The sequence below is a fragment of the Cloeon dipterum genome, chromosome 3 (assembly GCF_949628265.1).
Source record: "Cloeon dipterum chromosome 3, ieCloDipt1.1, whole genome shotgun sequence".
Lineage (NCBI taxonomy): Eukaryota > Metazoa > Arthropoda > Insecta > Ephemeroptera > Baetidae > Cloeon > Cloeon dipterum.
Genome location: NC_088788.1, coordinates 9907777 through 9934343, shown reverse-complemented (window position 1 = coordinate 9934343; position 26567 = coordinate 9907777). Strand labels below are relative to the sequence as shown.

The window sequence follows — 26567 nt, the reverse complement described above, 5'->3', positions numbered from 1 at the left end:
ATAATATCGTCAAAACATAGCGCCATAATATTTAAAGAATAACTGTGAGAATGCAAATATTTTGGAAAGTTCTTTTAAGGAAATGAATATAAAAATCTATTTACCAGCCAATTGGATTCATGGAAGAAGATTTAAAAGGCATTTTTTCGCTCCTTAGCCGAGAATTCTTTGGATACGAGATTGTATAAGAATCCATCATGGTGTCGCTGGCTGTCCTCGCGCGCCACCGCGCTCGGCGGTGTGGCAACAGAGCTATCGACTGCGCGGTGGGCAGGGCCGGCAGCGACTCGTGCGCTGATTGGCCGCACGCGCGCCAGCAGATGAGTGCGTGAGAGAGACGGAACGGAATAGGGAATCCTGTGTACTGTGTGGGCCTGTGGTGTGGTGTCCTGTCGGTGGTTCGACTCGGGGCGGAATGCAGAGTTTCGGGGGCCGAATTTGACGCGTGGGTGGCAGCTGGGTGGACGCGCCGAGGCGCATACGCTTGTGAGGCCGGCCGGCGGGCGCAGAGGTGACGTCGGTGGGCGCGCTGTCGGCGCCGACGGGCACGCCGGCGGGCTCGTGACGTGCCGCGCGGGCGCCGCCATGGTCGGCCGCTAGCCGCGCAGTCGGCGGCCGAAGATGCAGCAGTCGCCGACCAAGAGCAACGGTCCGATGCGGGCCACCCTGCCGATGGCGTCGCTGCTGCGCACCAACAGCAAGCTCGGCGGCGGCGGAGGCAGTCCGTGCTCGTCGCCCGTCTGGAGGCAGGCGATGGTGTCTCCGGCGGCGCTGGACGCTGCCCTGTCCTCGGGACAGCGCAGCCCCGGCTCGGCTTGCCAGCCGAAGACGGCCACGGCCACCAAGGCCATGCGCCGCACTGCCTCCCTCGACGCCATTTACCTCAAGGGCCAGTGGCCGCCCGAGGGACTCAGGATGTACTGCGGACACATCCTCGTAGACAAAGCTACACAGGTCCGCTTTCGTCGAATCCAGAATAAAAAAAACACAAACAAAATCACGTTTTTCCTCTTTCAGACTTCAGAAGACTGGATTTGTGAACAGAGAAGGCCGAGTCGTTTTGTTGACTCGTACGACGACAAACTAGAAAAATACATTAGGCATAGGTGAGCTGGTTTATCTTCTCTGATACTGATAACGAACCTTAATTACTCTCCGGAGGTCACGCGGACCTTGATTGCTCCAACGAAAAGAAAAAAACGGTGTTGTTAGTCTCGTTACTGTAATTTATTGCCGGATTAGCCCAATGCAAACACAAAACGTTTCTGAATTAAACAAACAATGAGCGCAATTCGAGAGCTTTGTCATGTCACCTTCACCTTAACCTTAAGAGCTCATATTTGAATAGTTAGAGGCCGTATTATAAAAGACATCCGCAGAGTGTTTGAAGGACAACGCAGGGTGGCAAAAATATGCTAAAGAGCTAATTTTCTGCTTTGCTCTATTTAAATTATCTCCGTAACCAATTTTTAAGATTTTTAATTTTTCACATTGGAGAAAATTAATGCTGGATTTTTTCAAAGCCAAAAGTCAACCCTAAAATTTGCTTGTTTTTATCAGGGATATTTAAGAAATATTTCTGCACTTCCTACGCTAGCTAGAAATTGACTTGTATATAACACAATACCAATTGAATTCAAATAAAATAAATTTGGTGTAAGGAAATGCAGCCTTGACCCCTGACGCGCAGACTAGAGATAAATTTCACTTGCAAAATTCGTAAATAAATAAAAAAAATAGATCTTTAACGGACCTAAATATTATCGCGAGAATTGCGATGGCTGACGTACTACTCACTTGTTTGCTTTAAAATAAAATTAAAAGAAAGAGTACGAAGCTGTGATCTTACTCTTGACGTACTTCTTTTCCCGTTTCGAATGTGCTCAAGGAAGAGAAGACTTTATTTATTGAGTGAGCCATTAAAGCGATAAGAAAATTTGGATTCAACTGCCTTTAACCAGTTGCTATTTTTTTCAGAAATAACCATTTCTTCTAATTTTCTCAGTTATTTCATTGTATGTTTTATTTTAGTTTTATAAAAACCCATTTCATTAATATTTCTCTGGTAGGCTCCAACAGAAGAGCTCCGGCAGTAGAGAACGAGGCAACCCAGTGGCGGCCGACCACTCTGTGCTGTCCAGCTCTCAGCTCAACTCCGTGTGCAGTCCCGTTTTGCCAAGCAGCCCCACCCTGAGCCCGGCCTCGGCCATCCCCATCCCAAGCGCCTCCAAACCTGCAGTGCCTCGCATGAGAAACTCAATAGAAGGACTAAACCAAGAGATTGAGAGACTGGTCTTGAAGACAGACGAAGATCTCCACCAAGATAAAGACAAAGTGCGTTTCTTGCCAACTGAGAGAGTTGAAAAACCTCAAAGAAGACAATTAATTTTACCATTTTGGTCGCGCGTTAAGAGATTTAGTTTTTTTTAAACTTCATTTAACGTAAAAAATAGCTTAGATTTTTATTTTAGAAATAAAGCTGAATTATTATTTACTGTGCATATTTTCTCATGTTGCGTTGTTGATTTAGGCTTGCCAAGCTACACCTGACGGTCACAAAGCCCCTCTGGCCGAGATGCTGCGCTCAACAAGGTCTGTTAACACACAAACACCAGCGTACGACAGCACGCCCTCGTCTGGGCCGCCGTCGTGCGGCTCCATGTCGCCAGTCGTCTTGGGCTGCATGGACTTCTCGAGACCTGCCAGCGGAGCCAGAGGTGGTAAGGAAAAAATTTTGCATTCTTAAATATCTTATAAGGACAAAAAATCTAAAAATATTACTTTTTCCTCAACTTAATTTATGTGAAAACAAAGAAATAATTACACACAGATTTAATCTTTAAATTTAAGAAACACGAAATGGCTCTATTCAGTGTGGAAAGTTATTTCTGGACGGTTCTGAATCACAGGAAGGGCGAGTGGCGGGGTTTCCATGATTTCGTCACTCGCCCGTATCCTCTTTTCGATTTAAATCAGGAATGAGTCAAGCTGGACGTTTTTGACAAACGCTGATAAGAATTCTCTGCAGCTAATTTTGCGGTTATGAATTTATATTTTTAAAGATAAAGAAAAATTGCTGATGAGGCCTGCGTTGATAAAAGAGAAGGAAGTGTATAAAATAAACAGTACAAATAAGTAGTGTTATTATTTAATTTTTCCACACAGAGTTCTTACTTATTTTGTATGTTGGTGCCAGTTTCAATTCTAAGATTTAAATTTTAAATTTTGATTTCCAGGAGGAAGTACCGGGTCTTCACCAGAGCCGCCCCGATTTGGAACTTCGCCGCACATAAACAGGTTTTTGGCCCGCGAGCCGCCAGACGGTTGTGAGAAGGTCAGCACCAAAGTCATCATCGAGGACAAAAAGTGAGTTAGGATTTTTTCTTCGCCTTGATATTTTCTTTTTTATTTTCAAAATCGACGAATTCCCAAAAAGCATTAAATAATTCAATTTTGTTTGAAGTCTAACGTCAGTTTAACAATTACCCTGGTATTTTTCTTGTTTATTAGTTTTCAAGATTCTTTAGAACACGAGATGCTAAATTTAAAGTCAAAATGCTAACGTTTATTCACAAAATAAACGGTTATTCCCGTAAAAACTGCACTCAAACAACCTGTCTTGAGCTTTGCGTTTGATTTAATTTTAATTTTCTCCTTGTGTCGTGCTTTGCAGACCTGCCATCGACATCAGCAAACTCGACTACGGCACCCTGAAGCCGTCTGCCACGTTCCAACTGAAGCCGAGCCAGGGGTCAGCGTTCCAGCCGCTGGGCCAGGGGTCGGCGTTCCAGCCACTGAGCCGGATGCCGGACCCCGATGAGGGCCTTCTCGACGAGGCCGCCGGCGGCGGTTGCGAGCCGCAGGAGGAGCAGAAGCAGCAGTGAAGGACTTGCCCAGAACAATCAAGTGGACCAGCACACAAACTCACACTTACACTTACACACACACACACAATACATGAACAAACAAACAAACACAGGAAAAATAACACACACACATACACCCACACATACACACATCTCAAGCGCAGTCGCTTTTCATTTCCGAGTGCAGTTTTGAACGTGCTTCTGATGATTATGAATATATAAATATATCGATTATTTCTCTACTGTGATGCCCAGCGTAGACGACCCGTTCACCGCGTCAGTGTAATTCAACAAACACACCCCTCGACCATAGCCTAGTCTCTCTATCGAAGCAGGGTTCGGAACACTTACGGTTACTGTTTTTTGCCCCACTCTCTGTTTTGAACCGAGCTCAAAGTGATACTGAAATTCGCAACCCTCGTGATACTGTTCAGATTCTTTTCGACGCTTCCCACCACAGTGTTTGCGAGTTGGACGAAAGTGATGGATGTTCTTTAGATTTGTACGGCTTTGATTCTGTGCTCTCACGACATAAAATGTTAATTGGACTTAATTTACCATTTTGCCTAAAAGGTAACTCTAAGGATTCGAAATGATTCAAATCGTGTAGTTTCCAACTTTTTAAGCTTCAAAATCGAATTGTGAAGTCCGTGGTGATATTTTAAGGTAGTCCCTACTTGACAAGAACATCGAGTGGATTATTTTTAATTTTCCGGAAATATCACTTCATCTTAGACTTGCCGGGAAATTCGTTAATGGCTCAATAACGGTTCTAGATAAAGGTTTTAAATTTATACATATAAATGTACGTGGAAGACACCCAAAAAGCTACACGAATTCTATGGTTTAACCAAAATCTAAAACGTCAAATCCTAAGAGTTCCCTCGCAAATGGTGAATTGTTGCAAAATTCCTCAACGGTGAAAGCACTGATTTTGACGCGGCCATTCAAATTTGAAAGATTTGTTCCGCGTGCATGTCCTTTTCCTTAGTTTTAAGTGTTCGCTAGGTGATTTGACGCGGTTCGTTTAGGTATCGAGACCAGCAAGCAAACTGACATATCTAAACAACTTTTTCTCCTCCCTAGCGGCCGGAATAATTTTAATCAATTTTATTCAGGGACTCTCAATTATTCGGAAACGAGCTTTCGAAGAGCGAAGACAAAATACATCTTCAATTAGCGAGCGAAGACACGGTCTATAATGTGTATATTTAACGATAAATAAATATAGTTTTAGCGATTTGCCCAACTGGTCAGAGATGAATAGACTAAAGAGGAGCCGAACCCTGCTGCATTTCACCCCCAATAGTCAGCGCTTCGGTTTTGTAGTTGTCGCTCCCGAGTGCAGCCATTCCAGTCGAAACAAAAATTGAGATATTTTGTGCAATATACATATTATATACATTTACCCGCGGTGGAAAACAAAACAGGGATGGAGGTGACGCGGCGTCGAGCGATTCACTTCCTTATTTGATTTCACGCGCTGTAAAAAACGTCTTCACGGGAATCGACTGTTAAATTTTCCTTTCGCGACTTTTATGAAATGAAAGTCGTATATATTTGCTTTTGATCTGTCGCACGGGCTTTTGCGAAAAGCCCTTGCGACCCTCGACAGGGGGTAATGTACTTTGTCCAAAAGGGATTCGTTCGTATTAAGTGACTCGGAATTTTTCTAACTGATCCGGAAATTAAAAAAAAAATCTGCGCAAGGACAATTTTGCTATACGAAAGGGCCACAACAGCCATCATTAAATTTGAAACTTGCGTAAGTAGCTAAGTAACTCTATTAAGAATAAAATGTGCTTAACGCGAAACAAAAATATTTATTGAGAAAAATATTTTACATTCAATCCTCCTGCGCCTGCGAGAACAGCTCCGTATGACTGGCCAAATTACAACGTTTGGTGGTTAAATCTTTCTCAAATTTTGAGAGAAGTCGTTCAGTCCTTGTGACAAATTCTGAATCTCACCTAATTTGGACATCTTAACGGACAAAGTACGCGCTCCCCTCGTCAGCATCCGTTGATTACGATTTAAGAGCGTAGCCGTAGCCTGTGACCCGCGGTTCTAAGTAAACCAAAACTGTACGTAGCACAAACGCATCCGAGACAGACACACACGTCATTCACTCTCTTTTTCTCACTCACTCACACACACAAGTAGTAGGAAACACCAAGCATTCCCGAATTAGAATGATTGATTGCTCATGTTGCCGCTGCACAAAATCTCCTCCAATTGATGATTGCTTCGATCCCCGTTCGGTGCTGTCGATCTCTGCCATGATTATACACGCATTTTACTCCTCCGTTGCCTGTCAGTCGGTCGGTGTTTGTTTTCGCTTTCTGTGTTCGATACAATCATACCACATACACACACTCACATGAAACAACGCCCCCCCATCAGTGCTAGCCTTTTGTGATGTCGTTGGAATCGGTTTCTCGGTTTTTGCGGGCCTGCTCGCGCAAAATTAGCACTTCCGAACTCGCCAGCCGGCCCCAGCTTTCGTTTCGGGGAGAACCAAGGAAGAAAATGAATAAAATGAAAAAATTCGACGGTTTCTTGCAAAGAAAAAAAAATAACAAAAATCGTATTTTATATTTTTGTCATGTGGATGATGATGATATAAGTTAATATTAGAAAACACTTGTCATGGTCTCTTATTAATCCATGTTCTGTCATATTTCTACATAGGAAATAAATCGAAAGCAATTTTCCGATTGCTTGAAGCGAACAAAGTATGCGTTTCTTTCCGAAAACATTTATACAATCTGGATGACGAGGGGATGTGCACGATTAATTGTTGCTGCCGAGTCGTCGTCGTCAAAATGTCCTTTCAAGTCGGCCGATGACCCGGTTGTGGCTGCGTCGCTCGGTCTCTGTCTGGGAATGTACGAGGGCTACAGCATCTCGTTGAACGACTTGACGTAGGCCTCGTGCAGCTTGGTGACGAACTCGGGATCGTGCTTGATCAGGTACGACACGGCCTGCAGCAGCTGATTCCTCGTCAGCGGCTCCGGCTTTACAACCACCACCGGCTCCGCCTTGGGCGTCGACTCGAGCGGCGAAATGTCGTCACCCATCTGGAACAAAATTAATCAGTATTATTAAATTATTTTCTAGATTATTCCAAAAGGCAATAATTTTCCTTAAATAATTTCAGATGAAATACCTTACCTTGAGGTAAGGAAAGCGAAAATTTTGACGCACCTGCCACCTGACGGGCTCCTGAGATCTATTGGTGAACATATTTGGCGGCAGGAGAGCCGGCTGGTCCACCTTGACGCGGTTGGCCTCGATGTCGGCCAGTGTGGGCAGCGACGACACTGAGGGTGGCGTGCCGAATAACACGGCCGCCGACGGCGTCACTGGCGACGGCATTCCGACCAGGGGGAGCGGCTGCGGCGCTGGAGGAGGCGGCGCCGCCACCATTTGCTGCGGCGTCACTGGTGCCGGTTGCTGTGGCTGCGGCGGCGGCGGCTGATGCTGCTGTTGCTGCTGCTGCTGCTGCTGCTTGGGCAGGTCGGACGGCGTCGTCGAGCGTTGCTGCTTCTCGATGTGCTCGAGCGTGTTGGCCGGGTTGGACATGATGCGCATCAGCAGCGGTTTGATCGCGTCCACCGGCTGCACGGGCTGCGGCGGGAATGCCTCTTTAGGTGCAGCCTTTGCGAAAAATTCCATCACACTCTGTGGCGCGTCTGAACTGGTCTGAAAAGGGCAAAAGATAATTTTATTTTACGACTTCTCTGCTTCTTTGGTAGTTTTTTTTCTAAATTAATTATATAATTATAGTTTGATGCCTGGCCAGTAAAGCAGATTTTAAATTAATTTTTCAAAATCTCGTCTACATTAAAAAAAAAAATTAAATGGGGATTCTTAAAACGGAGGGAGGGGGATAAGAGGAAAGGCCTCAAGAGTGAAAAAATGCTGATGTCTGAAAAAATCGGGAGTAATTTGTCGCTGTTTCTGGATTTTCAGCACAGCCATATTAACACTATCTATCAATTTTGTTTATTTCTGCCTTCCGTTATTTTAACCTTAAAGCACATCTCTTTTTTAGCCCTTCCCTGCAATATTCGTTTGTAAATTTTGAAAGAAATAAAGCTGACGGTTAAAACGTTCCAACGGCCGATCTATCATCTCGACAGAATTTAAATTTAACCTTGATCACGTGGCCTGGGTGCAGTCAGAATCATGTGGGACCTCATGCGTACAATTTTAAGATCAACCATATGTCCAATCGCCAAATTGCCGCGGCGTCAATGATTATTTAGCGGTTTCGGGTGCAAAAATTCTATTGCTTTCTAGAGGCTTAGTTTATACTGGCCCCCCTGAATTTATTTTATAAAAAAACTAAAAATAATTAACAATTTAGCTAATAATGCCTACGAGGTATCGAAAAAAAAATGAGAACCCAGTGGACTTCATTTTTGAACCCCTGCAAATTAGGAAAATAATATTCAAACCTTCTTTTTTGAGTTGAAATCCTCTTGCGCCTTGCTGAGCATGCCGAAGATGTCTACCCCACCGACGCCGTCGCCACGCTTCTGCGGCGGCGACTTGCTCAGACTCTTGACCAACTTGTCCAAGTTCTGCGAGAACCTGTGACAGTCGTTCTTGTTGTAGAACCAAATTCCGAAAATGCTAGCCTGGCCGGTCTTATAGAGCAGGAAGGGCTCCTTGATCTGGAAGTCGAGGCTCGGCTTGACTATCTCCACGAGGTTATTCGTGTTCAGCCTGTTCATGATGATAAACGCGTGCGACGGCTGCGTGTCCCGGCTGTACAAGAACAGGGCACCCTCGATCTCCGTCTTCTCCCATTTGTTCTCGTCGTTGTTGAACGAGTACAACGCCACGTGGGCCGCCGTGTCCAGGATCTGACAAACGGAAAATTGCAGGATTAAATTTGGAAATTATAGCCATGAGAGACGGGACGAGACGGTAAATTCCATTTTTCTTGGAATAGTGGTACAGGAGGGGCAAAAATGTCTGAATGATTCAATCAAAGACCTCAGGTCCTTCAGAGGACCTTACAGCGTGTGCTATCCCATTTTATTTCTTCTCAATTGTGGCTCGTTGCCAAACGGTGGCTTGTTTAATGAGGTTCAATTTGCCAGGTTTGCCTTTCTTACACAATACAAAAAATTGTCATATTTGTCAGTGGTGGCCAGATAAGCGCGACGCGCAGGTATGGCGTCGGCTGGGGTACAGCGCTCCGACCCGGAAAAAGAAAATGTGGCGTAGAAGCGAGGTTTTGACAAAATGTTCATATTAAATTATTTAACAGCAAAACATATTCGCGACACTCGTACAGAAATCGAAAGACAGCTCTGGACTGTCCACATTTTGGCGCCATCTAGATCTTACCAGCGGTAACCAGTTAAAACGCACATCTGATATTTTTGATTCTGTTTGGTAATTTAAACGGGTTTTTTTATATTTATTTAGTTGCAACGGATGAAAGAAATTTCTGAAACGAAATTTTAAACCAGGAAATTTTTTATTACGCAGTTCCAAATTCAATGAAAAAATGAAAAACTTGCCTATTTTTCTAATGAAAATTTAAAGCATAAAACACCACGATTTCTCACAATTAAAGCAAAAGATGCCAGAAATTGCACACAAACTTAAATATTTTAATCTCATATTTTTTAAATCAGCATTCTTTGCGTCTTTATGGTTAAGGGACTAAAGAAAATTTACGTCAAGAATTAAACCGTCCAAAACTTGACCTATTAATCAGCTGTGCAACGTAAGCCGCCAAATTTTGGGTCTCGTGGCCAGCCGCCAGTCATCGTGACCTCGCTAGCCATCAATAATCCGATAATTGAAGCAAAAAGGATTGAAAAATGACCTTCAACCATTCACTTTTAAAAATTTGTCAGCCGCGCCAGCTGCGAGAAAAAATGGTCATTCACCGAAAGGGTTAAAATTTGGCAAAGCGCATCATCCCAGTTAGCCGCCACATTGATTTCTCAGTTTTAATGTCACATTTAAAAGCAAAATGTGCAGATTTTTTCCTGATCTAAAAATTTGATGGCTTGTACTAGTACTAATTAACCGTTTTTTTCTTTCTTGAATAAACTAAGCAGTAAAAAATATTTAAAAAGCAAAATGTTAGCTGCAATTTAAAACAAAATTTTCTAAATCACAATACTTAATTCGAAGCGAATGTAGGTAAAACCCGTATACGCTGCACGGAAGCAACGAAAAAAAATTATTGCGAGTTTGGTGTGGCTCTAGCGAGTTTGTTTCGTGAGCAAACTTGAAATGCGAATGTGCATTCTTCATTCTTCATGATCACGCCCACCCAAACGGCTTGGAACGCGTTGAAACCCGAGGGTTTCGCGATCCTAAAGGAAATAATTGCTTTATTACCTGCACCATGTGCTGATCAACCTTCTTCAGGGCGGCCGTATTCATTCGGTGCGCCGAGTCCATGGCCGTCGTCGTCGTCATTTTCGTGGCGGCTCTGCTCTGCGAAAATGAAATTCGCCTGATGACTGTGCCGGAGTGGCGTTTGCCAGCAGCCAGACTCACCTATGAGATTAATTCAACGCTTTTCGAAAAAATGCGCACTTTCCACACGGTTTCGGCCGCAAATTTGGAGGCCGAAATCGCTTTTTTGGTTTGCTGTTGTCGGCTCAGCTGAGGATGATGATGAAGATAGATGCGCGACTCTTGAATAAAAACAACCACCAGAGCGGGGGAGGGGAGGGGGCGGCAGCTGCGCCGCTGCAGCGCATGGCTGTGCGAACTTTTTGAACGGGTGTGGCGGCAAATTTTGCGATAGGATCGAGAATGTTTCGCGCTCGGCAAGTTTACTAACTTTTACAGGCAAAATAAAGTAAGATTATTGTGGTTGTTGGGAGTTTTATCCACGAAATATATATTTTTGCAGTTTCAGATTAAATTAGCTTGGAATTTTATGTGACTTCCGATTTGCACAAAGAGCAAATGGTTTCGAGTTTTGAAACAACAATTTTTTTTCTTTTTTTCCGTCGAAAGAAGGGCGGTTTTTCTTTTTTCTTTAGAAGGAATTTAACCCTTTCAAAACTTGTCTTGAATTCATGAATGGTATTATTATCTAAAATTCCACTTAATATAATCTTAAGGACTTAAATACATTATGGTTGATTTTCCTCCACGTGAAAGAAACGTTCAATATACTGATTTGTTAATGTGGTTAATTGGAAAAATTAAAAAAATGTGTACTGCTTCCATTTCTACCCTTTCCAACAGTTAGTTGTTGTTATTTTTGTCACTATAATGAAAATAACAATTCAAAAGGAAATTTTGCCCATATAATAAAAACGACTAGTCTTTAGTTCTTTTGCATGCATCTTTAAATGATTTATTTTCTCCAAAAAACACGTTATAAATTTTTATTTGGATGAAATGAAATCACAATTTTGGAGGATACAGCTAGTAGCATAATTTGCAGTGAATCTTAAAAAGTATCAATCGTTCCTGTGGCTTGCAAAAGCCACCACAAGCAAAGATTAAAAAAAAATCGAGTAACAATTGACACTTATATTTTTTTTTTAAATGAAGCACTGAAAAAGACCTGAAGATAATTTCATTCATACTAAGTAGACCAAAATACATTTTCCCATTGATTTTTATAATCACAGCAACGGAATAATTTATTTTAAGCTGTTGCAGTTCGTCGGTATAAGGTGCGGAATAAATTATTCACAGTTGTGACAGGAGAGACAAAACTTCTGGCTTTAAATAGGACTCTTCGGCGCCAGCGGGTAACGGCTTGCTCCACGCAAAGTTCAAGATCGCGGTCGGCACCAGCTTGAGGTCCATTAGGTTCATCGTCTCCTCCTGTCCGCCTTCGGACAGCTTCTCGCCGGTTGGGGTCGTGACCACGAAGGGACGCTTATCCATGCCTTCCCAGCTGTGCAGCTGCTCCCTGATGAAAGCCAGCACCTCCGCCAACTTCTCATAAACATTAAATGTGCCCTAGAAAATAAATACATAAAAAATAACTCATTGTACAATTATCCACAGCTACACCAAAGAGATAAGAACATTATTTTTTTTTTAATTTTGGAAGTAATTTGGATTTGTATACTTAAATTTGGTTTAATGCTGTAAAAAAATTAAAAAAAGAGCCACGCAAAGGAAAAAAACAACTATTTAGAGAAAAATATTACAATCTCCAGTTAAAAAGGCTCAATATTTTGACCAATTTGAAAAAAATTACCTGTAGCAACACATTATTAGGGAACCGGACCCTGATGACGGCATACTTGTAGGTTTTCATCTCTCGCGCCTCCTCCTTCTCGCGCATGGCCTTGGTGCGCAGGATCTGGCCGCGTTCGATGGCCTCCGTCTTGGCCTGCTGCAGCCGCTTCAGCTCCTGAGGCGTCAGTCTGTAAATCTCGGGTGGCAGCTCGGTCCTTCTGCTTGCTTCCACCGGTTGCATCACCTGCATGCCGCGGTCCAGCTGCAGCGTGATCGGCTCCGCTTCGGACAAGGCGTCGCACATGGCCTGGAAAACAAAACAAATATTTCCAATTTTTCGGTTGTTCTGCTTTATTAAATTTAGAATGATTAAAATCTGGGGGTCAAAGGCAAAATTATCTTAGTTATAACGCTGATTTAAAGGGTTTTAAATTGATTGAAAGGGCATTTCAATTGTTCAAGAGCACCAGAAGTGGGCTCTACCGTTATTTTGGTGGCATTTATTTGGCTATTTTGGAAACCCTTGGTGTTTGGAGCTCACTCCTTAATAATTTCAGATATAATCATGCTATTCTGCATTTTTAGCGAGAAAATATTAAATTTTACGTGTTCAAAACCAAAACTGGTTCAGCCAATGGCGGTAGAAAAGAGTGTAAGCGCTTTTTCATTTGGAAAAATGCATTTTTGGTTTTTATCGCGAATAGCTGAACCGATTTTGGTTTCCTGTGCGTAAAATTAAAGATTCTGACGGCAAAGAAATTGAATATAAAATACCAGTGAAAAATCAATCAAAATTTAATTCAACATAGGCGCCATTCCGAACTAAACAGCCAAACGAGAAACTACCATATTTGGGATTTTTCGCATTTTTCTGACTTTGACCAAAAAAGCTACAATTCGTGAATACAGACATAAAACATTTTAAATTATTTGTATTTTATGTTCAAAAACCAATATTTTAGTGTGAAATATTTTTAATAAAAATGATTTAACATTAACAAATAATGCATTTTTTTTCTTCGAAAAAATCAGGTTTTGGAGAACTTACCATGAGATGTTCCCTGCCGTCTTCTCCAAGTCTGTCCGCGGGCAGGACGAGATACTTCTCCATTACTCCGGCATCATTCGCGATCTCCTGCTCTTCGAAGCCGACGGCCAGCAGCAGCTCCAGCGCACCCTCCACGTCCTTCAGCTTGTCCCGGAATGCGTTACTGTCCAACTTGATGCGGCGGTACTTCTCCACGTCCGGATTCTGGATCAGATTGTCGAACATGCGTTGCAGCAGCGCGACGCACTGTTCCACCTTTTCGCGGTTCTTGGTCAGCGAGTGGATCATCAACACGGCGGTCAGCGAACGCTCGTGCTCCAACTGCTCGTAGAGGAACTCGCGGATCTTAATGTCCCACTCCTTCTTTGTAAGGACTTCTGGGCCTGCAACAGCGAGGATTATTGTCAGTCTTTCATTCTTTCAAGCTGGGGTATATTAGTTGATATAAAAATCTACTGCTTAACACTGGTGAAAGAAAAAAGGTTTGTAAAAAATGTCAGTAGTTGTGTCGGAAAATAATTTATGACAAAAACTGAGAATGAAACAAACAGGGGATTTAATTAAATTAGGAAATCATCAGAGCCTGATTAATTCCTTGCAGGACTTGCCTAGAGCGTCTATTGGGATTAATTTTTCATCCCGATTTTACCTTTTCCCGAAAATGATTTCCTGGATTCGGCACAGTCCTGGGAAAATGATAAATTTTTTCAAGAAACTCCGAAACGCGAAAAAAACTTGCTGGGAAATCCAGGCTCGCTCGTCATTCCATGCAAACGTCTCGAAAAAATTTAATTTGGAGTAAAAGGTGACAAATTTTAATTTTGAACTAAAACCGAGTTCTGTGAATAAAAGGTGGACTCTAACTCTAGACTGCGTCCCCCATTTCCTAGAATTTCTCCATCTATTAACAAATGCACTAAGCCAATATAAAAATTTCAACGCCAAAAAATCCCGTCCAATCGACTTCCAAAATTTGAAGGTCGAATTCGAACTGCTCATCGGGATTCCAGTCCCGAAAAAAAACGATCCCGGCCCGATTCTCATAAAATCTGCTTGGGACCCGAATTTTCCCGGGCATTCCTGGGTACCTGAAAATTGCCCGGCCCGATGGACGTTCTCGGACCAACCCTGCTGCACTATAGTAAGCAACGGCGCGAGCCAGGAGCAGGAAGAGATGCTACTTTGGACGGTCACTACCGCTCCTTCACCCTACTCTAAAACAGAAATGACGCCCACGTGTATTGCGCGTCGCACCTAGTGACGTCATAGAGTGTATATCAAGCCCCAATTTGCGCACAGCTGAATCTGTAATTAATTTTAACAGCGGCCTAACAACTTTCTGATGGTGGTGCTCTAGGTCGCGACGGCTGAGAACTTGGTGTTGCACCACACTGTCCCTTGTCAACCCTTAGTAATTAATCACCTTTTCTTAAAAGTTTATATTTTGATTAAATTCCAATAACTCAAGTTCGCGAATTAAATGCCTGATTTAGCAAAAAACGGCTTTAGTGTTTGTACTCACCTATCATCGGACAGGCGAAGTAGATTCCAGAGATGAGCATGCGCTCAGGGTCCTGCACGGGTGGCGGCGGCGACTCCTCTTTCGGGGGAGCGGCAGCAGCGGCGGCCGCCGCCTTTTCTGCCTCCAGCTCCCGTCGAGCCTGAGCCCTAATTGCGGCCATTGAACTGGAGAAAAATCAAAGAGAAGAGAAGCTTAAAAAATGTTTAATCTCAACACCGATTAAAATCTTTGATAAAAAGCCGCTGGTTGATAATGCTAGATAAATTATCTTGTTGAATTTGTTATTTTCTTAATTTCCTCATGAATGAGTGAACAAGAGTCATTCAAAAGCTGTTCTAGTCTAATTGTAATTAAAATTTGTCAATATTTTCAAGTTGTTTGAGAAAAATTACGAAACATTCCACCACAGCTTAACATTTTGTAACTTTTTCACAATTCAAAAAAAAGAATTCTGTAGCCAACAAGAAATGCAAAGAATCCATCAAACAATGAAATGCAGCAAGAAATTCATCAGTCTCCTACAGAATTCAGCTACAAAATTCTTTCCAGCAACCTCTCAACATTTTATGCATTTTAAAATGAGCTAGTATTAGAGGTTTCAGCTGCGAGATTTTAAATGGTGGCTGGCTGGACCGGCTTCACCATATTTTTTGTCCAGCACTTTTTAATTTTTGACCCTTTTTCACCGGCGCAGTTTAGCCAGATTCAGATTCCCGGCAGCTGGCAGCTTCTCACGTGACCCAAAATTTACCAGCTGGCTGATTGTGAGACCTCTAGCTAATATTTAATTTAAAATCAGGCTTACGTTCCAAAGGCAGCGTCATCACTGCCTTTCTTCCCCATCCTGGCGAGGGCAGCGGCCCCAGCCTGTCTGGCCTCCTGGGACGTCTCAACCCGCTTTACAGGCTCCCTGGACGTCCCAGAGCTGCTGCTGCTGCTGCTTCTTGTCGAAGAACTCGTGGCGGCGTCGCCGAGGCGGTAACCAGGGCCGGTCATGCCTAGTTTGACCTTGGCCTCGTTTTTCTTTCCCTTGAAGAAGCGCTGGATCTTGCTGCCAAGCTTCTCGTCGTCCTTGTTCTTTTTACCTCCTCCGGCCATTGTGACTTAGTTTAAATACGGAATCAAATGCGAGGAGTGTGTTCGGTGGGAAGTTTCAGCTGTGATACGCTCTTCTTCAGCTCCAAGATCGACTTGGAAGTGGCTGCGAATGACAGGAATTTTTAGAATTTTCTCGAAAAGAACAACATGCATTATTTCGACACATTCATACCAGGGCGCATCAACTTGTCAGAAATAGTGGGTCCGTAGTAGCTCCACGCCAGGCAGATGAACAGGAAGTTGAAGAACAACACCAGGCAGAAACCTTTGAACAGCTTCAGCTGGAACTCGTCCGGAGTGAACCACTCGGTCAGCTGCTGCAGCAGCAGGTCGGGCTCGGGCGGTTGCACACCGACTGGCTGCTGAGTTTGCGACGGCTGTTTGAGGCCCAGGAATTGGCAGCACAGGCCCCACACGAGGTTCAGGTATTGCTGCAAGAGTTCGAACAATGGGTTGCTCTGCTCACTGGACACTTCTGCGCGCTCCTCCAAGGGCGGCGCGGACATTAATCGTCCGAGTCAGGCGGATGACGATTCAACTTCCTTGAGCACGCAGGCGAAGTCAACAAAATCAACAGTCGCAAACAAGCAGCTGTTCGATTCGAATCAGATATGCGTTCATCCGCCATATTGAATATAGCGTAGGTTTGATTTGTTGCCCGGGAAAGCTTAAACAATGGCGTCGCAGCTAGTTCTTTTTCACGTAGCTTGCAGGGGGGCGAAGAAAGGCAGCTTGTGGGTTGTGCGAAAAGAAGATGAGTTCTAGAATTAATAAGACGCTTTTGGAGAACTCGTTTTATTCAAAATCAAGAAAAAAATGATTTTGATAGGTTTTTTAGCGCTAAATATTGTAACAATTGTAAAATTATCTTAATTTTATTCAAAGCTTTATGAAAACCTTTATCTCCTTTTCGTATTTGCCACCACTTGAAGAACCAGTTAATATTTAAACCGCGAAAATGTTGGGGAACTGGTTAAATTAAGATTTTTTTATCACATTTTTACGTCGGTTTAGCCTTTCCTCCAGATAGAGAGAATTTCAGTACGTAAAATATTTTATTTTTAAGGTGGAAAATGAGCAAAAAGAAAACAAATTTCGTTTTGAGGCGATTATTACTCATTTCTGCTTTATTATATTATTATTATTTGTATTTTACCTTACAAGCGCATGTAATATGCATATACATCGATAAAACAATATTTCATCGCATTATTATCTTCTCGTAATACTCGCTTTGTGCACATGCTAATAGTTCGCTTTATTATACACATCTTTTTTCATATATTTATATAATATGCAGCGCAGCAGTATGTCAGCTTAATTTTGGGCTATTTTACAACAGTTAAAATTTCTTTGCGCTTTACAATTTCTTATTTTTTTTCCTAAAACATCCATTATATTAGGTCCGAAGTGTTGAGAGGAAATTCACAAGAGGACACCGAAAGAGGTTCTTTTTCTCTGCATGCGTTTATTTTTTGTGAGTCGGCATGAGTGTGTTTGTTAGAGCATATTATATCGCTGAAAAGATATACGCGTGTGTTTGTGTGTGTGTGTGTTTGATACAAAAAAATGAAGCCACTGCCGCGAAAGAAAAAAACACACCAGAAGCGCCCTACTTTATTAGGCATGACTAGCATGACGTGATTGGCCTTTGGCGACGGCGCATTTCTTTTTCTTCCGGGTAGAATGATTAGCAGGTACATAATATACACAAGTGACACAATACATTAATTAAATCGACAATTGAGGTCAAGTGATTGCAAAAAAAACGAGGGTGGCGGACGACTATCATCATCATCATCATCGGATTGGTCAATAAATTAGCTAAATAACACAATTTTTAGTCTCTCCAATTGAGCACCAATAGAACACTAATGTTTAATGCAGAAAATAAAAATTACTTCCGCGGATGTTGAATTGTTTCGTTGTGAGACGCAAAATCGTCGATTGCAGCTTACATAGATCGCAACAAAAAGGAAAAATGGCACAACCTCGGCCGTTTCTGGCCGCACACGCTTAAACTTAGAATACATTATTACAATAATAATTACTATTATTATGTGTAGCATCACCGCACGTAGAAAAATAAGTCTCAGAGTCACTGCATCTCTGCTGGTTGCGCTGGGCGGGGGGTGAGAGATTCTCGCGTACAGTAAAAATCAAAACAACCGTCCGAGGGGGTGGTGGTGGTGGGTGTGTGGATAGTAATAAGCGTAACTGAAGATTCTGCATTCTCCTCTCGCATGTGTGTAAGTGTGTGTGTGTGTTGTGTGTGTGCAACTCGACTCGTGTGTGTGTGAGTTTGTAATATATATATATTTATCAAGTGTGACGTGTATGCATTCACTCTCATCTCGTCCTCTAATTAATAAATAGCCTCCTTGCTTAGTCCTTCAGTCTTGTGTTGGCGCTCGCCGAGATCCAGCCTGAGCACCATCTCTTCAACTGTGCCTCTTCGCGCCGCTCTTCACCTTGTGTCTCCGGCACTGCTTGCAGCACTCGTCGTCTTTCGATAGGCTTTTCCGTCGGCACTGTGAGCACTCCTTCCTCGAGCAGGTCACCTTGCCGTCCTGAACAAACAGAAAGGGGATTTCATCAGTAATAAAGTCAATTTAATAGCATGATTGATTGTGATAAACGCAGTTGGTGGCCCGAGTCATCAATTTTGAGGCGTTTGCGGCGAGAAGAAGAACTTTCTTTTGAATTTAACAGCTTTTTGCTATAGGGAAATTGTGGATAGAGCTAAAGAGTACGGTTTAAACATGCTTTCTGTGAGATTTTGTATCAGAATTAAAGGATTATTACTCGTTTTATAATGTTAGAGACCCAGGACAGATTTCTGATTGGTGCGTTAAGAACCCAGTGGCGCTGCTGTCGCCTCCCTTCTACTATTTAACATCCAATCAGAGAACTTTCCCATTGAAACATGAAATTCGCGCTTTCATTTGTTATTCCTCTTTTTTATCTATTAAATTTGAGCAAAATAATTGAAAAAAGTGGTAATCCTCACCTTGCACTGGCAAGTGACGCATTTGTCTTTGCCGTAGGGCAGTAACATCGGGTGCCACCTCTCGCCGTTGATGTAGATCTCGTTCCTGTTCGAGCAGCCGCCATATTTGAGGATTTCTTGAGAGCACTTGGTCTCGTCCTGCTGCTCGGTGGGAGGAATGGCCATCAGCGGCGGCACCTTGCTCGGCGGGCACACCTTGCAGCATGAACTCTTGTCCGGTCTGTACGCCTGGCTCTCCGGGCAGGACAGCGGTGGACACTTCTGCCGCTCAAATCGAATTTGGTTTGTCACCTCCTGAGAAAGCAAAAATTTGTTTTTTTAATTTAAATATTTTACAATAAAACTAAAATGAAGATAATTATTTTGAACTCACGTCACAGGTGCATAGTGTGCACTTGTCGAAGCCGTTGGGGTGCAGGAATGGGTACCAGGTGCTCCCTGCGTGGTGGAACAACCCACCTAGCTGGCAGCCTCTGTTCTCCTCATTCACCATCGAAACATCTGAAAATAGATTAAATTTATTGTTTCGGCCATGATGAAAAAATACGCTCTTTTGCCAAAATTTAAATTTGTTCTTGTTTTCATGCTGCTAAAATAAAAAAAAATAGTATTCGAAAGATTATAACTGCATGAAAATATTGCAACAAATTTTATAAAAATTTTATCACATTATATTTATTCTAAGAAACTGTTTTCACTTGCTTATTTTTTATTTTAGGCAACCCTAAACAAAAATTGATTTTTTATGCTATTTTAACAGTTGTTCTCACTGCATTTATTTGAAGAAAAAAATGGTTAAGTATGTATGTACGAGTGTTCTAATTTTTAATAAAGTTCATATTTGTTCTGTCATCGAAACAAATATTATTTCGTTCTACATTTAATACCCCTTGGAAAATGAGAAAAAAATTAATTTTTCAATCTCCGACTATTTGCACAGAGCGCCTGCAGAGATAAGAAACAGGCAACCGGCGCGAGCGGTACGTGCAGCAGGTTGCATAACCTCACAATTCAACTCACTGTAGCACGATGGGCAGCAGTCGCCGCGCTTCTTGGTGGGGTTAGGGCAGTTCGTCGGCGGGCAGGGCATCGCCTCGCACGCCGGACGGTCGTTCTTGCAGCTGCATAGCGTGCACACGTCGCTGCCGGCCCTCCAGAGTTCGCCCTCTTTGTAGAAGCGGTTCTCGTAGAAGCACGAGTGGTCCGGTGGACTGATAAACTCCCCTTGCTGCCGCGGCAGGTCGTTGTCGGACACGTGTGGTAAACACGTCTCTGGCACGCGTAACTGAAAAAAATTATTTTCCAATAAACTTTTCAACAAAACGATGGATAAAAATTAATTTTTAAGGGATTGTAATTAAATAAAATAAAGTGAGACTAAAAAGAAAGCAAGAGAGGAGCTCAAGAAAATTCAGTTAACATTTTTTAAATGATTATTATGTCAAAAGAATAATTTAATTTAAAAAAAAATCATTAGAAATGGCTTCCAGTGTCCAGTATCTTATAGTCTTACCGTTTCAATTCGCGTTTGCAGGACAGTTGTGTTAGTTTTCTGGTCGACCACGTTCAAGAACGACATGCCCGAATGCAGTCTGGAAAGTTCGATATCGTTCAGCCCAATGGCGAAACCCTCGACGACGGGCCCGTAGAATTCGACCACCTTCTTCCTGGAAACAGGCGCGTTCGGGGCAAGCACGGGGATGTCCTCCACGTAAAGCTCCAGCGGTCGCTGTTCCAGTCCATGCCCAACGATAGAGATCTGAAAAAAAACATCCAGAACAAATAGATTAAAAAATTGGCCTGCAGTTTGTGGGAATTGTTTTGATGTTATTAAGTAAACTTTTGGTAAGTAAATTGTTAAATAAGTTAATAAAATAAATTATTTTAATAATTTTTACAATTTATTTATATTTTATTTAAAAATATTATTTTATTTTTATTTTTATATGCATACGCGTTTATTAGATAAGCATGAAAAAAATCAGCAAAAATTAATTTATACAATATCAATATTTTTTTACCAAAAAAATTAATTTAATAACGACTTATGAACCTATGAGCAACGCATCAGTATTAGAAAATAAGCAGTCGACTTTTTTTTGTGATTTTAATTATATCCTGAAACTAATGTTTTAAATACAGAGTCTCACTCGAAGTTTTTTTACATTTTAGACCAATAAATTAATTACAAGAATTCGCGCTTTTAAGATTTTTAATTTAGGGGCTAATTAAAAATATCTGTTATTAATATTAGCTTGGAAAATATTCACATCCCGTGAAAAACACCGTTGTAAATGTGAAATCTGATATTTAAATCTGAAATTTGGAGCCTGTTTTGTGCTACACATTTTGAGTACGGGAATGCAGGAATAAAAAAAAGGATAAAAGTAAAAGGATAAGAAAGTTTCTGATCTCCCCCTTAACTGATTTGTTGGAAAAAAGCAGAAAATATTCACAAATTTTTGGGGCCTTACGAATTTTCCCAACTTTCCGTAAAAAAATGGCGCACTTTGACACGGAAAATATGAGAATTTCTGTCATTTTTAAATCTCTAATTTAGGAGCTATTAGTGTAAAAAAATCATTGTTAGGAAATTCAATATTACTAGAAAACAAAATTGAAACATTATCAAAATTGAGAAAAACCAAGCAAAATTGTAATTTTTACAAAACTGGCTTTAGTTCAAAAAATTTTTTTTTTTAGAAAAAAGCTCAAAACTGACCTCGTAGAGCAGGTTGCAGTCCTTGTCGACGGTGACCCAGGCGAGGCCGACGGAGGTGGCAGGCGTTTTGAGGTCGGGCCGCTTGAGTAGCAGGGGGGCGTCGACGAGGCGGGGGTCGGCGGCCGGGTGGGCCGAGAGGCGGCCGCGGACGGCGCCAGCGGTGCCGAGGGCGACGCTGAGACTGAGTTCGCCGGCGTAGAGCTGCTCGAGTTCGCGGGGCGTGAGTCGGTCGACGGAGCCGTTGGCCCAGCCGGCCGCGAAGTGCGGCGTCAGGTCCTCGAGCTCCTGGCGGCGGCCGCGGCCCTTGCCGGCCACCAGGTGGACCCCGGTGACGGCCGCGTCCGCGTCGTCCAGCCGCACGTTGTAGAGGAGCGAGCCATCGCGCGTCAGGTACATCCAGGCCAGTCCCGAGGCCGTGGTGGCCGCGTGGTCGGCCACCTCGGCGTCGTCCGCCTCGGCCGCCGACAGGCTCGCTTGGAACATGTCGCAGCCGATGCGCACCGTCACCTCGCCCTGCAGCCTGTACTCAGGGTGGTGCTTCGACTGCACGATCAGCTGCAACTTGCTGCGCGCCAGCAGCCGCAAATCGCCGTTTTTCACGGCCGAACGCACCTCCAGCGTGTTCAGCTCCTGTAAAACCACAAAAAGAATCGAAATAAAAATTTGATTCTCAGATTTTGAGGAAAAACAGACCATCTAAGGATTTAATTTGGTCTTGTTGCAAAGAAATCTCTACGTTTTCGGCTCAACAAGATTTAACTTGACTTTAGTTCTGATTCTAGCAGCGGGGGTCAGATGTGCGATGAAATTAGTTCGCACTGCGCAGATCCAAGATGGCGTCTGAATTTGGGAAACAAAAGGCTCTCTTTGGATTCCCTTATGAGTGTCAAGAGTTTATTTTTACGATCCAAAAGACGCAATTAGTACAAGTAATGAAAATTATGTCACAATATTGACGAAAACTTGGTTCTTTTTCACGTGACCGTTTTTTCGCGCCATACTCCATCGGACGCCATATCTGCGCGTCGCACGAATCTGGACCCCGCTGGATTCAAGGTTTTTTGGTATCATTTTTAAATTGTTGCAAATGGAGTTGAACCAAAAGCTAGTCGTCTTTTAGTATGACGTCGTGGTTTAGATGTCTGCTCAAGAGTGGAATTTTATTTATTGTTTAAAAATGAACATAAATTTATTAATAATTGAATAACCGCTTCAATTCACACTTAATTGAGTCTATTCCTGAAAATCATTATGGTATTGTGTCAAAGGCAAATCAACAATTCACGCAATAAAATTATTAATTTTAATTCATGAAAGGAATAATCAAACAACAACAGAAATGATGACTGTCTTTAATCTTTACCAACCTCAACATTGATGACGTCATAACCTACTGGTCGCTCTCATCATTCAGTATATTATTACGTTTTTTAACGACTAAAAATTTGTAACATAAATATCCTTCTCAATAGCTCCGATAATCACGGGTCAAGGATATTCTTTTCATCATTCAACTTTTCCCCATTGAAAATTTCGATCTTGAGCACGTTCACGACCTTTGAATAAGCGCGTTCCTGTTTGCGACAAATCCCTTATTTATCTCGCCATCAGGCTGTTATAAATAAGATTAACGAAGTGTGACCGCATTGCAGCAATCAGCGTCATCCAATAAATTTCCTATCCATTTGTCTAACGATCTGCGATTGAATGTGTACGTGAGCGAGTCCAGGTATAAAATAAAATGCGCGCGAGATAGAGAAATAAGCTGGGAGATATACGAGCGTCGCGCACATAACTCATGCCACCATTAAGCAACCGAATAAAAATTCCTGCATCGCAGCGGAGACTTGAATGACTGCAATTTCGCATAAACGTCTCCGCGCGCGACGTGCGTGTCTGTTTGGAACGCATACGACGAGATGAGTGATACACGTTCTCGAAGAGCACGCGGGTCGCCGTCGCGTCAGGAAAATAAACGTCAAGCTGTTTTTCCTTTGGCGCCCGCGTGCACTCGGCAGAATTACAATAATTATTGCTCGGCCAGAGAGGAGAGGCTCTCAAGGAAACGGAATTTGTAATTAATAATGACGAGAAATCTCGATGACCGAAGCTGAAAGTCAAATCTTAAGCAGGAAATCACGGATTTAATTCTGCTTCAAGGCCTCGTGGCACTTAATTTGTTAATTCGCTCTCTAATTACCAAATTTCACCGAAAACTTGCGCAGAAGTCGTGTAGCTTGTTAAAAACGAATTAAACCACCATGGTAGGAATTTTAATTTGAAATACTGTACTTCAATGCTATTTCAAACCCTTTGCAATAATCGTTCATTTCAGCTGTCATTAATTTTTTAATTGTGTTTAGGAGGAAAAGGGAGAAGAAAGCAGTGCCAACAGTGACTAAAATTAGCCAACTTTAGCCAATTATTCATCGTTCTATCTGATTAAATCACTATTTTAAAATAAAAAAGCGGGAAAAGCCTGGAAGAATTTCTCAAACATGACTCTAATTATATACTAATATAATTTTTTAGTTATAAATTAAATTAACGCTCTGAACACTCACATGACTAGGTTTGTGGATCCTGATGACCTCATCGAGCACCGTCTGTTGCTTGTCGTTGACCAATCGCACCACGAGCGGCACGTCAGCGACGTCATCTGGTGAGAAGGCGCCGCTGAAGACGACGCTCAGGTGGATGCTGGGTGCGCTGGACGATGCGGTGACGATGGCAGTGCCACCGACGCCGCGAGCCGGGTTCTCTGGTGCCGCCTGCAGCAATGCCGAGAACAGCTCGGTGTTCAGGCCCTTGTATCGCGCCACCTGACCGCCAAGGGCGCGAGGCTCGTCCGCGATGCCTGGCAGCGGTGGTGGGTCCGTCAGAAGAGCGATGTGCACCTGAAATTTGGTTTTATTTTATTTAAAAGAGTCGAAATTGGAGATTTTTGTGGAAAAGCATTCTGGTTGGTCGAGGAGAGAAGAGGAAAGAGGGAACAGCAGCGCCACTGCGCACGAAACCAGCCAATCAGAATTTTTCGTGGGAAATTTGATTTTTAAGAAAGAAATTTTGAGATTTAAATATTTCAAGGGTTCTTCTGTAAAATTACAAACAAATAAAAATGTTTTTAAAAATTGAAATCAATTTAAAAAATTAAATACATACAAATCAAAAGGAAAAAGGTGTTCTAACTTGGCTTGTTAAACAAAATTTAAGTTCTGAATCTCTAAAGCTCACCTTGAATAATTCAAAACTGAATATGTTTATCACTTTGCGTGTATTCCTGTCAAGCAATTTTCTAGCTCAACGCTTTGAAAAATATTAAACAAAGCAAAAAAGCATTTGAAAATAAGCCAGAACATTTCCTAACACTATCTATTTAAGTTAACCAAATAGAAACAAGAAGCGAATAGATAGGACTGTTTAATTAGAGCTTCGAATGCATTGTTTATTGTTTAGTCTAGCGAGTGGTACCTTCTCGTCTCGGAGGAGTTGTCGGTAGGCGCGCGGCACGCGCCACCACACGCCGCACACCTTGCCGCTGGCGTTGCGGTACGCGTTGTCGGTTAGCAGCTGCTCCTCCAGGATGGCGCCCTCACTGTCCAGGAAGTGGATGGCCTTGGGCCGCGCCATATCGGCCGAGTACACCACCGAGTAGTACAGGTTCTTCTTGTGGAAGTTGAACCGGGCAGTTGCCACGGAACGAGTGTTCAACTCGCGCAGTGACGTCCGTCCCGTCAGGATCGCAGCAAAGCCTGGAAAATATTTAAGATTGAGGTTGATTATTTCGTTCGACAGCCTGGAATTAAATTCAGACATTTCGGAAATAGGGACGAAAGAGGAGAGCTGCTTTATTAGCAGGAAAAATGTTGTATTTTTGTTAATAGTGGTTTAGTGTGTAAAGAGGAACAGATTATAATAGTTTCCATTTGTTTTCCTATACCATTCCAATTTATTTTTTAAATTTTGTTAGCTTGCCACAGAAAGAAAATCCTTTCTTACATATTTGGTGGTTGAAAAAAATTATTTATTTAATTTTCTCCACATCAAATTGCTGTACTTCAAAAGGAAAAATGATTACACTTGACAGTTCTGTTTGCACCGACTGTAACTTGAATATATGTTATTTCGAAATTGAATATTACTCATTTTACACCGCGTGGATTGAAATGTCTTGTGCAAGAGTGTGTTACAAAGCAAGCCAAATATTTGTTCTTCTCAACCGCAAACCGCACGTTAATATTTTCCTCGCATAGGCTTGGAACTCGTTTGGCGTGTGGCAACCCTAAAACTGCCGGCGCGCCGCTTGTGCAACGAGACTGAATTTTTCTCTTTGGCCGCCGCCGCGAGTGTGTAATTCGATTAAGCTAGGGAATTTATATGCAAATGAAACTGTTTCTTGAAAACGAGCAGCACATAATAATGCAGTTTGCAGAGAGAAATCTCGCTGGTGGCTGGCTGGCTGGTTCGCTCGCTGGCTGGCTCGCTCGGGCGGTCGTGTAATATTAAAATATAGGCAGTTCCATTTTAAGGCACCGCGAAACGAGAAAGCGGCTGAAAAATTGCACGGCGCAGATAAATCACGCGCGGCTGCGGCGGCGGCGGCATCTCGCGATTAATTAGGCAAGGTTGACAAAGGCCGTAAATAATGCGCGAGACCGAGGAGAAGAGGAAGAAAAAGCAGAACTCTGCTGGACGCCGAGAGCAACGCAAACAATGAATAATGCCGTACGTGCGCGCTGGCCGAAATTTGAATAATGGGCGGCGACCTTGGGCGCTCTTTATTAATGACGCAGATGACATTTGTCAGGACCAGCCCAGAAACTGACGTCGCATTGTTCTGCTGCCCGGCCTAACGTAATTACCCGCCAGTCCCAATCTGCGTTCGTTTATTTTTCTTTGACGGCTGAACAAATATTTTTTTAGCATCAATAAATTCATCGAAAAGGTCAACGACAAATTGTGCGGAAGAAAAAAATTTTTTAAATTGATTTTTATTCATGAAAATGTTTACCAATAGCAAAATTTAAATTTCTTCTGTTTTGTTTAATTATTAATATTTTTACATAATTTTTAAATTAGAAATTTAATAATTTTTGCTGGTATTTACC

General features: G+C 42.5%; 4 protein-coding genes across 7 annotated transcripts in view; 1 reads left to right on the top strand and 3 right to left on the bottom strand.

The window, feature by feature from the left end:
* Nucleotides 1–308: 308 nt before the first annotated feature.
* On the top strand, nt 309–6601 carry LOC135941007 (protein FAM117B-like). The gene is made up of 6 exons (XM_065486205.1): nt 309–954; nt 1018–1106; nt 2070–2334; nt 2531–2720; nt 3237–3366; nt 3674–6601. Exons 1-6 carry the CDS (start codon nt 622–624, stop codon nt 3882–3884), a joined length of 1218 nt encoding a protein of 405 aa, XP_065342277.1. The 5' UTR covers nt 309–621; the 3' UTR covers nt 3885–6601.
* On the bottom strand, nt 6009–10557 carry DCP1 (decapping protein 1). 4 transcript variants are annotated; one of them, XM_065486207.1, is made up of 5 exons: nt 10404–10557; nt 10242–10340; nt 8330–8740; nt 7041–7571; nt 6009–6946 (listed from the first exon to the last, which is right to left on the bottom strand). In XM_065486207.1, exons 2-5 carry the CDS (start codon nt 10320–10322, stop codon nt 6764–6766), a joined length of 1206 nt encoding a protein of 401 aa, XP_065342279.1. In that variant the 5' UTR covers nt 10323–10340; nt 10404–10557; the 3' UTR covers nt 6009–6763. The 4 variants fall into 4 exon arrangements, with proteins under 4 accessions (XP_065342279.1, XP_065342278.1, XP_065342281.1 ...); XM_065486206.1 differs by having other exon boundaries at nt 10242–10335; XM_065486209.1 differs by having other exon boundaries at nt 7074–7571; nt 10242–10335; nt 10404–10556.
* Nucleotides 10558–11186: 629 nt separating this feature from the next.
* On the bottom strand, nt 11187–16288 carry Gint3 (GDI interacting protein 3). The gene is made up of 6 exons (XM_065484392.1): nt 15900–16288; nt 15435–15830; nt 14630–14793; nt 13108–13490; nt 12079–12366; nt 11187–11834 (listed from the first exon to the last, which is right to left on the bottom strand). The coding sequence occupies exons 2-6, from the start codon at nt 15725–15727 to the stop codon at nt 11559–11561; spliced, it is 1404 nt and encodes a 467-aa protein (XP_065340464.1). The 5' UTR covers nt 15728–15830; nt 15900–16288; the 3' UTR covers nt 11187–11558.
* A 532-nt stretch (nt 16289–16820) lies between these two features.
* sog (short gastrulation) overlaps nt 16821–26567 on the bottom strand; it is a 59935-nt gene continuing 50188 nt past the window's right edge. The window contains exons 5-12 of the mRNA XM_065483267.1: nt 24931–25211; nt 24024–24356; nt 21460–22089; nt 20251–20496; nt 19758–20022; nt 19111–19238; nt 18738–19031; nt 16821–18297 (exon numbers count right to left, since the gene is read on the bottom strand). Coding sequence (XP_065339339.1) covers nt 18169–18297; nt 18738–19031; nt 19111–19238; nt 19758–20022; nt 20251–20496; nt 21460–22089; nt 24024–24356; nt 24931–25211 — 2306 coding nt within the window. The 3' untranslated portion in view covers nt 16821–18168. The remainder of the gene's footprint in view (nt 18298–18737; nt 19032–19110; nt 19239–19757; nt 20023–20250; nt 20497–21459; nt 22090–24023; nt 24357–24930; nt 25212–26567) is intronic.

What these genes read in the sequence shown, in the direction of transcription:
- DCP1 (XM_065486207.1), bottom strand. Translation starts at nt 10,322, where the DNA reads ATGACGACGACGACGGCCATGGACTCGGCGCACCGAATGAATACGGCC. An exon ending in TTGATCAGCACATGGTGCAG is followed by an intron (nt 8,741 to 10,241) that starts GTAATAAAGCAA and finishes TCCGTTTGTCAG; the next exon opens with ATCCTGGACACGGCGGCCCA. An exon ending in ATTTCAACTCAAAAAAGAAG is followed by an intron (nt 7,572 to 8,329) that starts GTTTGAATATTA and finishes TGCCCTTTTCAG; the next exon opens with ACCAGTTCAGACGCGCCACA.
- LOC135941007 (XM_065486205.1), top strand. Translation starts at nt 622, where the DNA reads ATGCAGCAGTCGCCGACCAAGAGCAACGGTCCGATGCGGGCCACCCTG. An exon ending in GAAAAATACATTAGGCATAG is followed by an intron (nt 1,107 to 2,069) that starts GTGAGCTGGTTT and finishes TTTCTCTGGTAG; the next exon opens with GCTCCAACAGAAGAGCTCCG. An exon ending in GTCATCATCGAGGACAAAAA is followed by an intron (nt 3,367 to 3,673) that starts GTGAGTTAGGAT and finishes CGTGCTTTGCAG; the next exon opens with ACCTGCCATCGACATCAGCA.
- Gint3 (XM_065484392.1), bottom strand. Translation starts at nt 15,727, where the DNA reads ATGGCCGGAGGAGGTAAAAAGAACAAGGACGACGAGAAGCTTGGCAGC. An exon ending in GATGACGCTGCCTTTGGAAC is followed by an intron (nt 14,794 to 15,434) that starts GTAAGCCTGATT and finishes ATTTTTCTCCAG; the next exon opens with TTCAATGGCCGCAATTAGGG. An exon ending in CTAATAATGTGTTGCTACAG is followed by an intron (nt 11,835 to 12,078) that starts GTAATTTTTTTC and finishes TTTATTTTCTAG; the next exon opens with GGCACATTTAATGTTTATGA.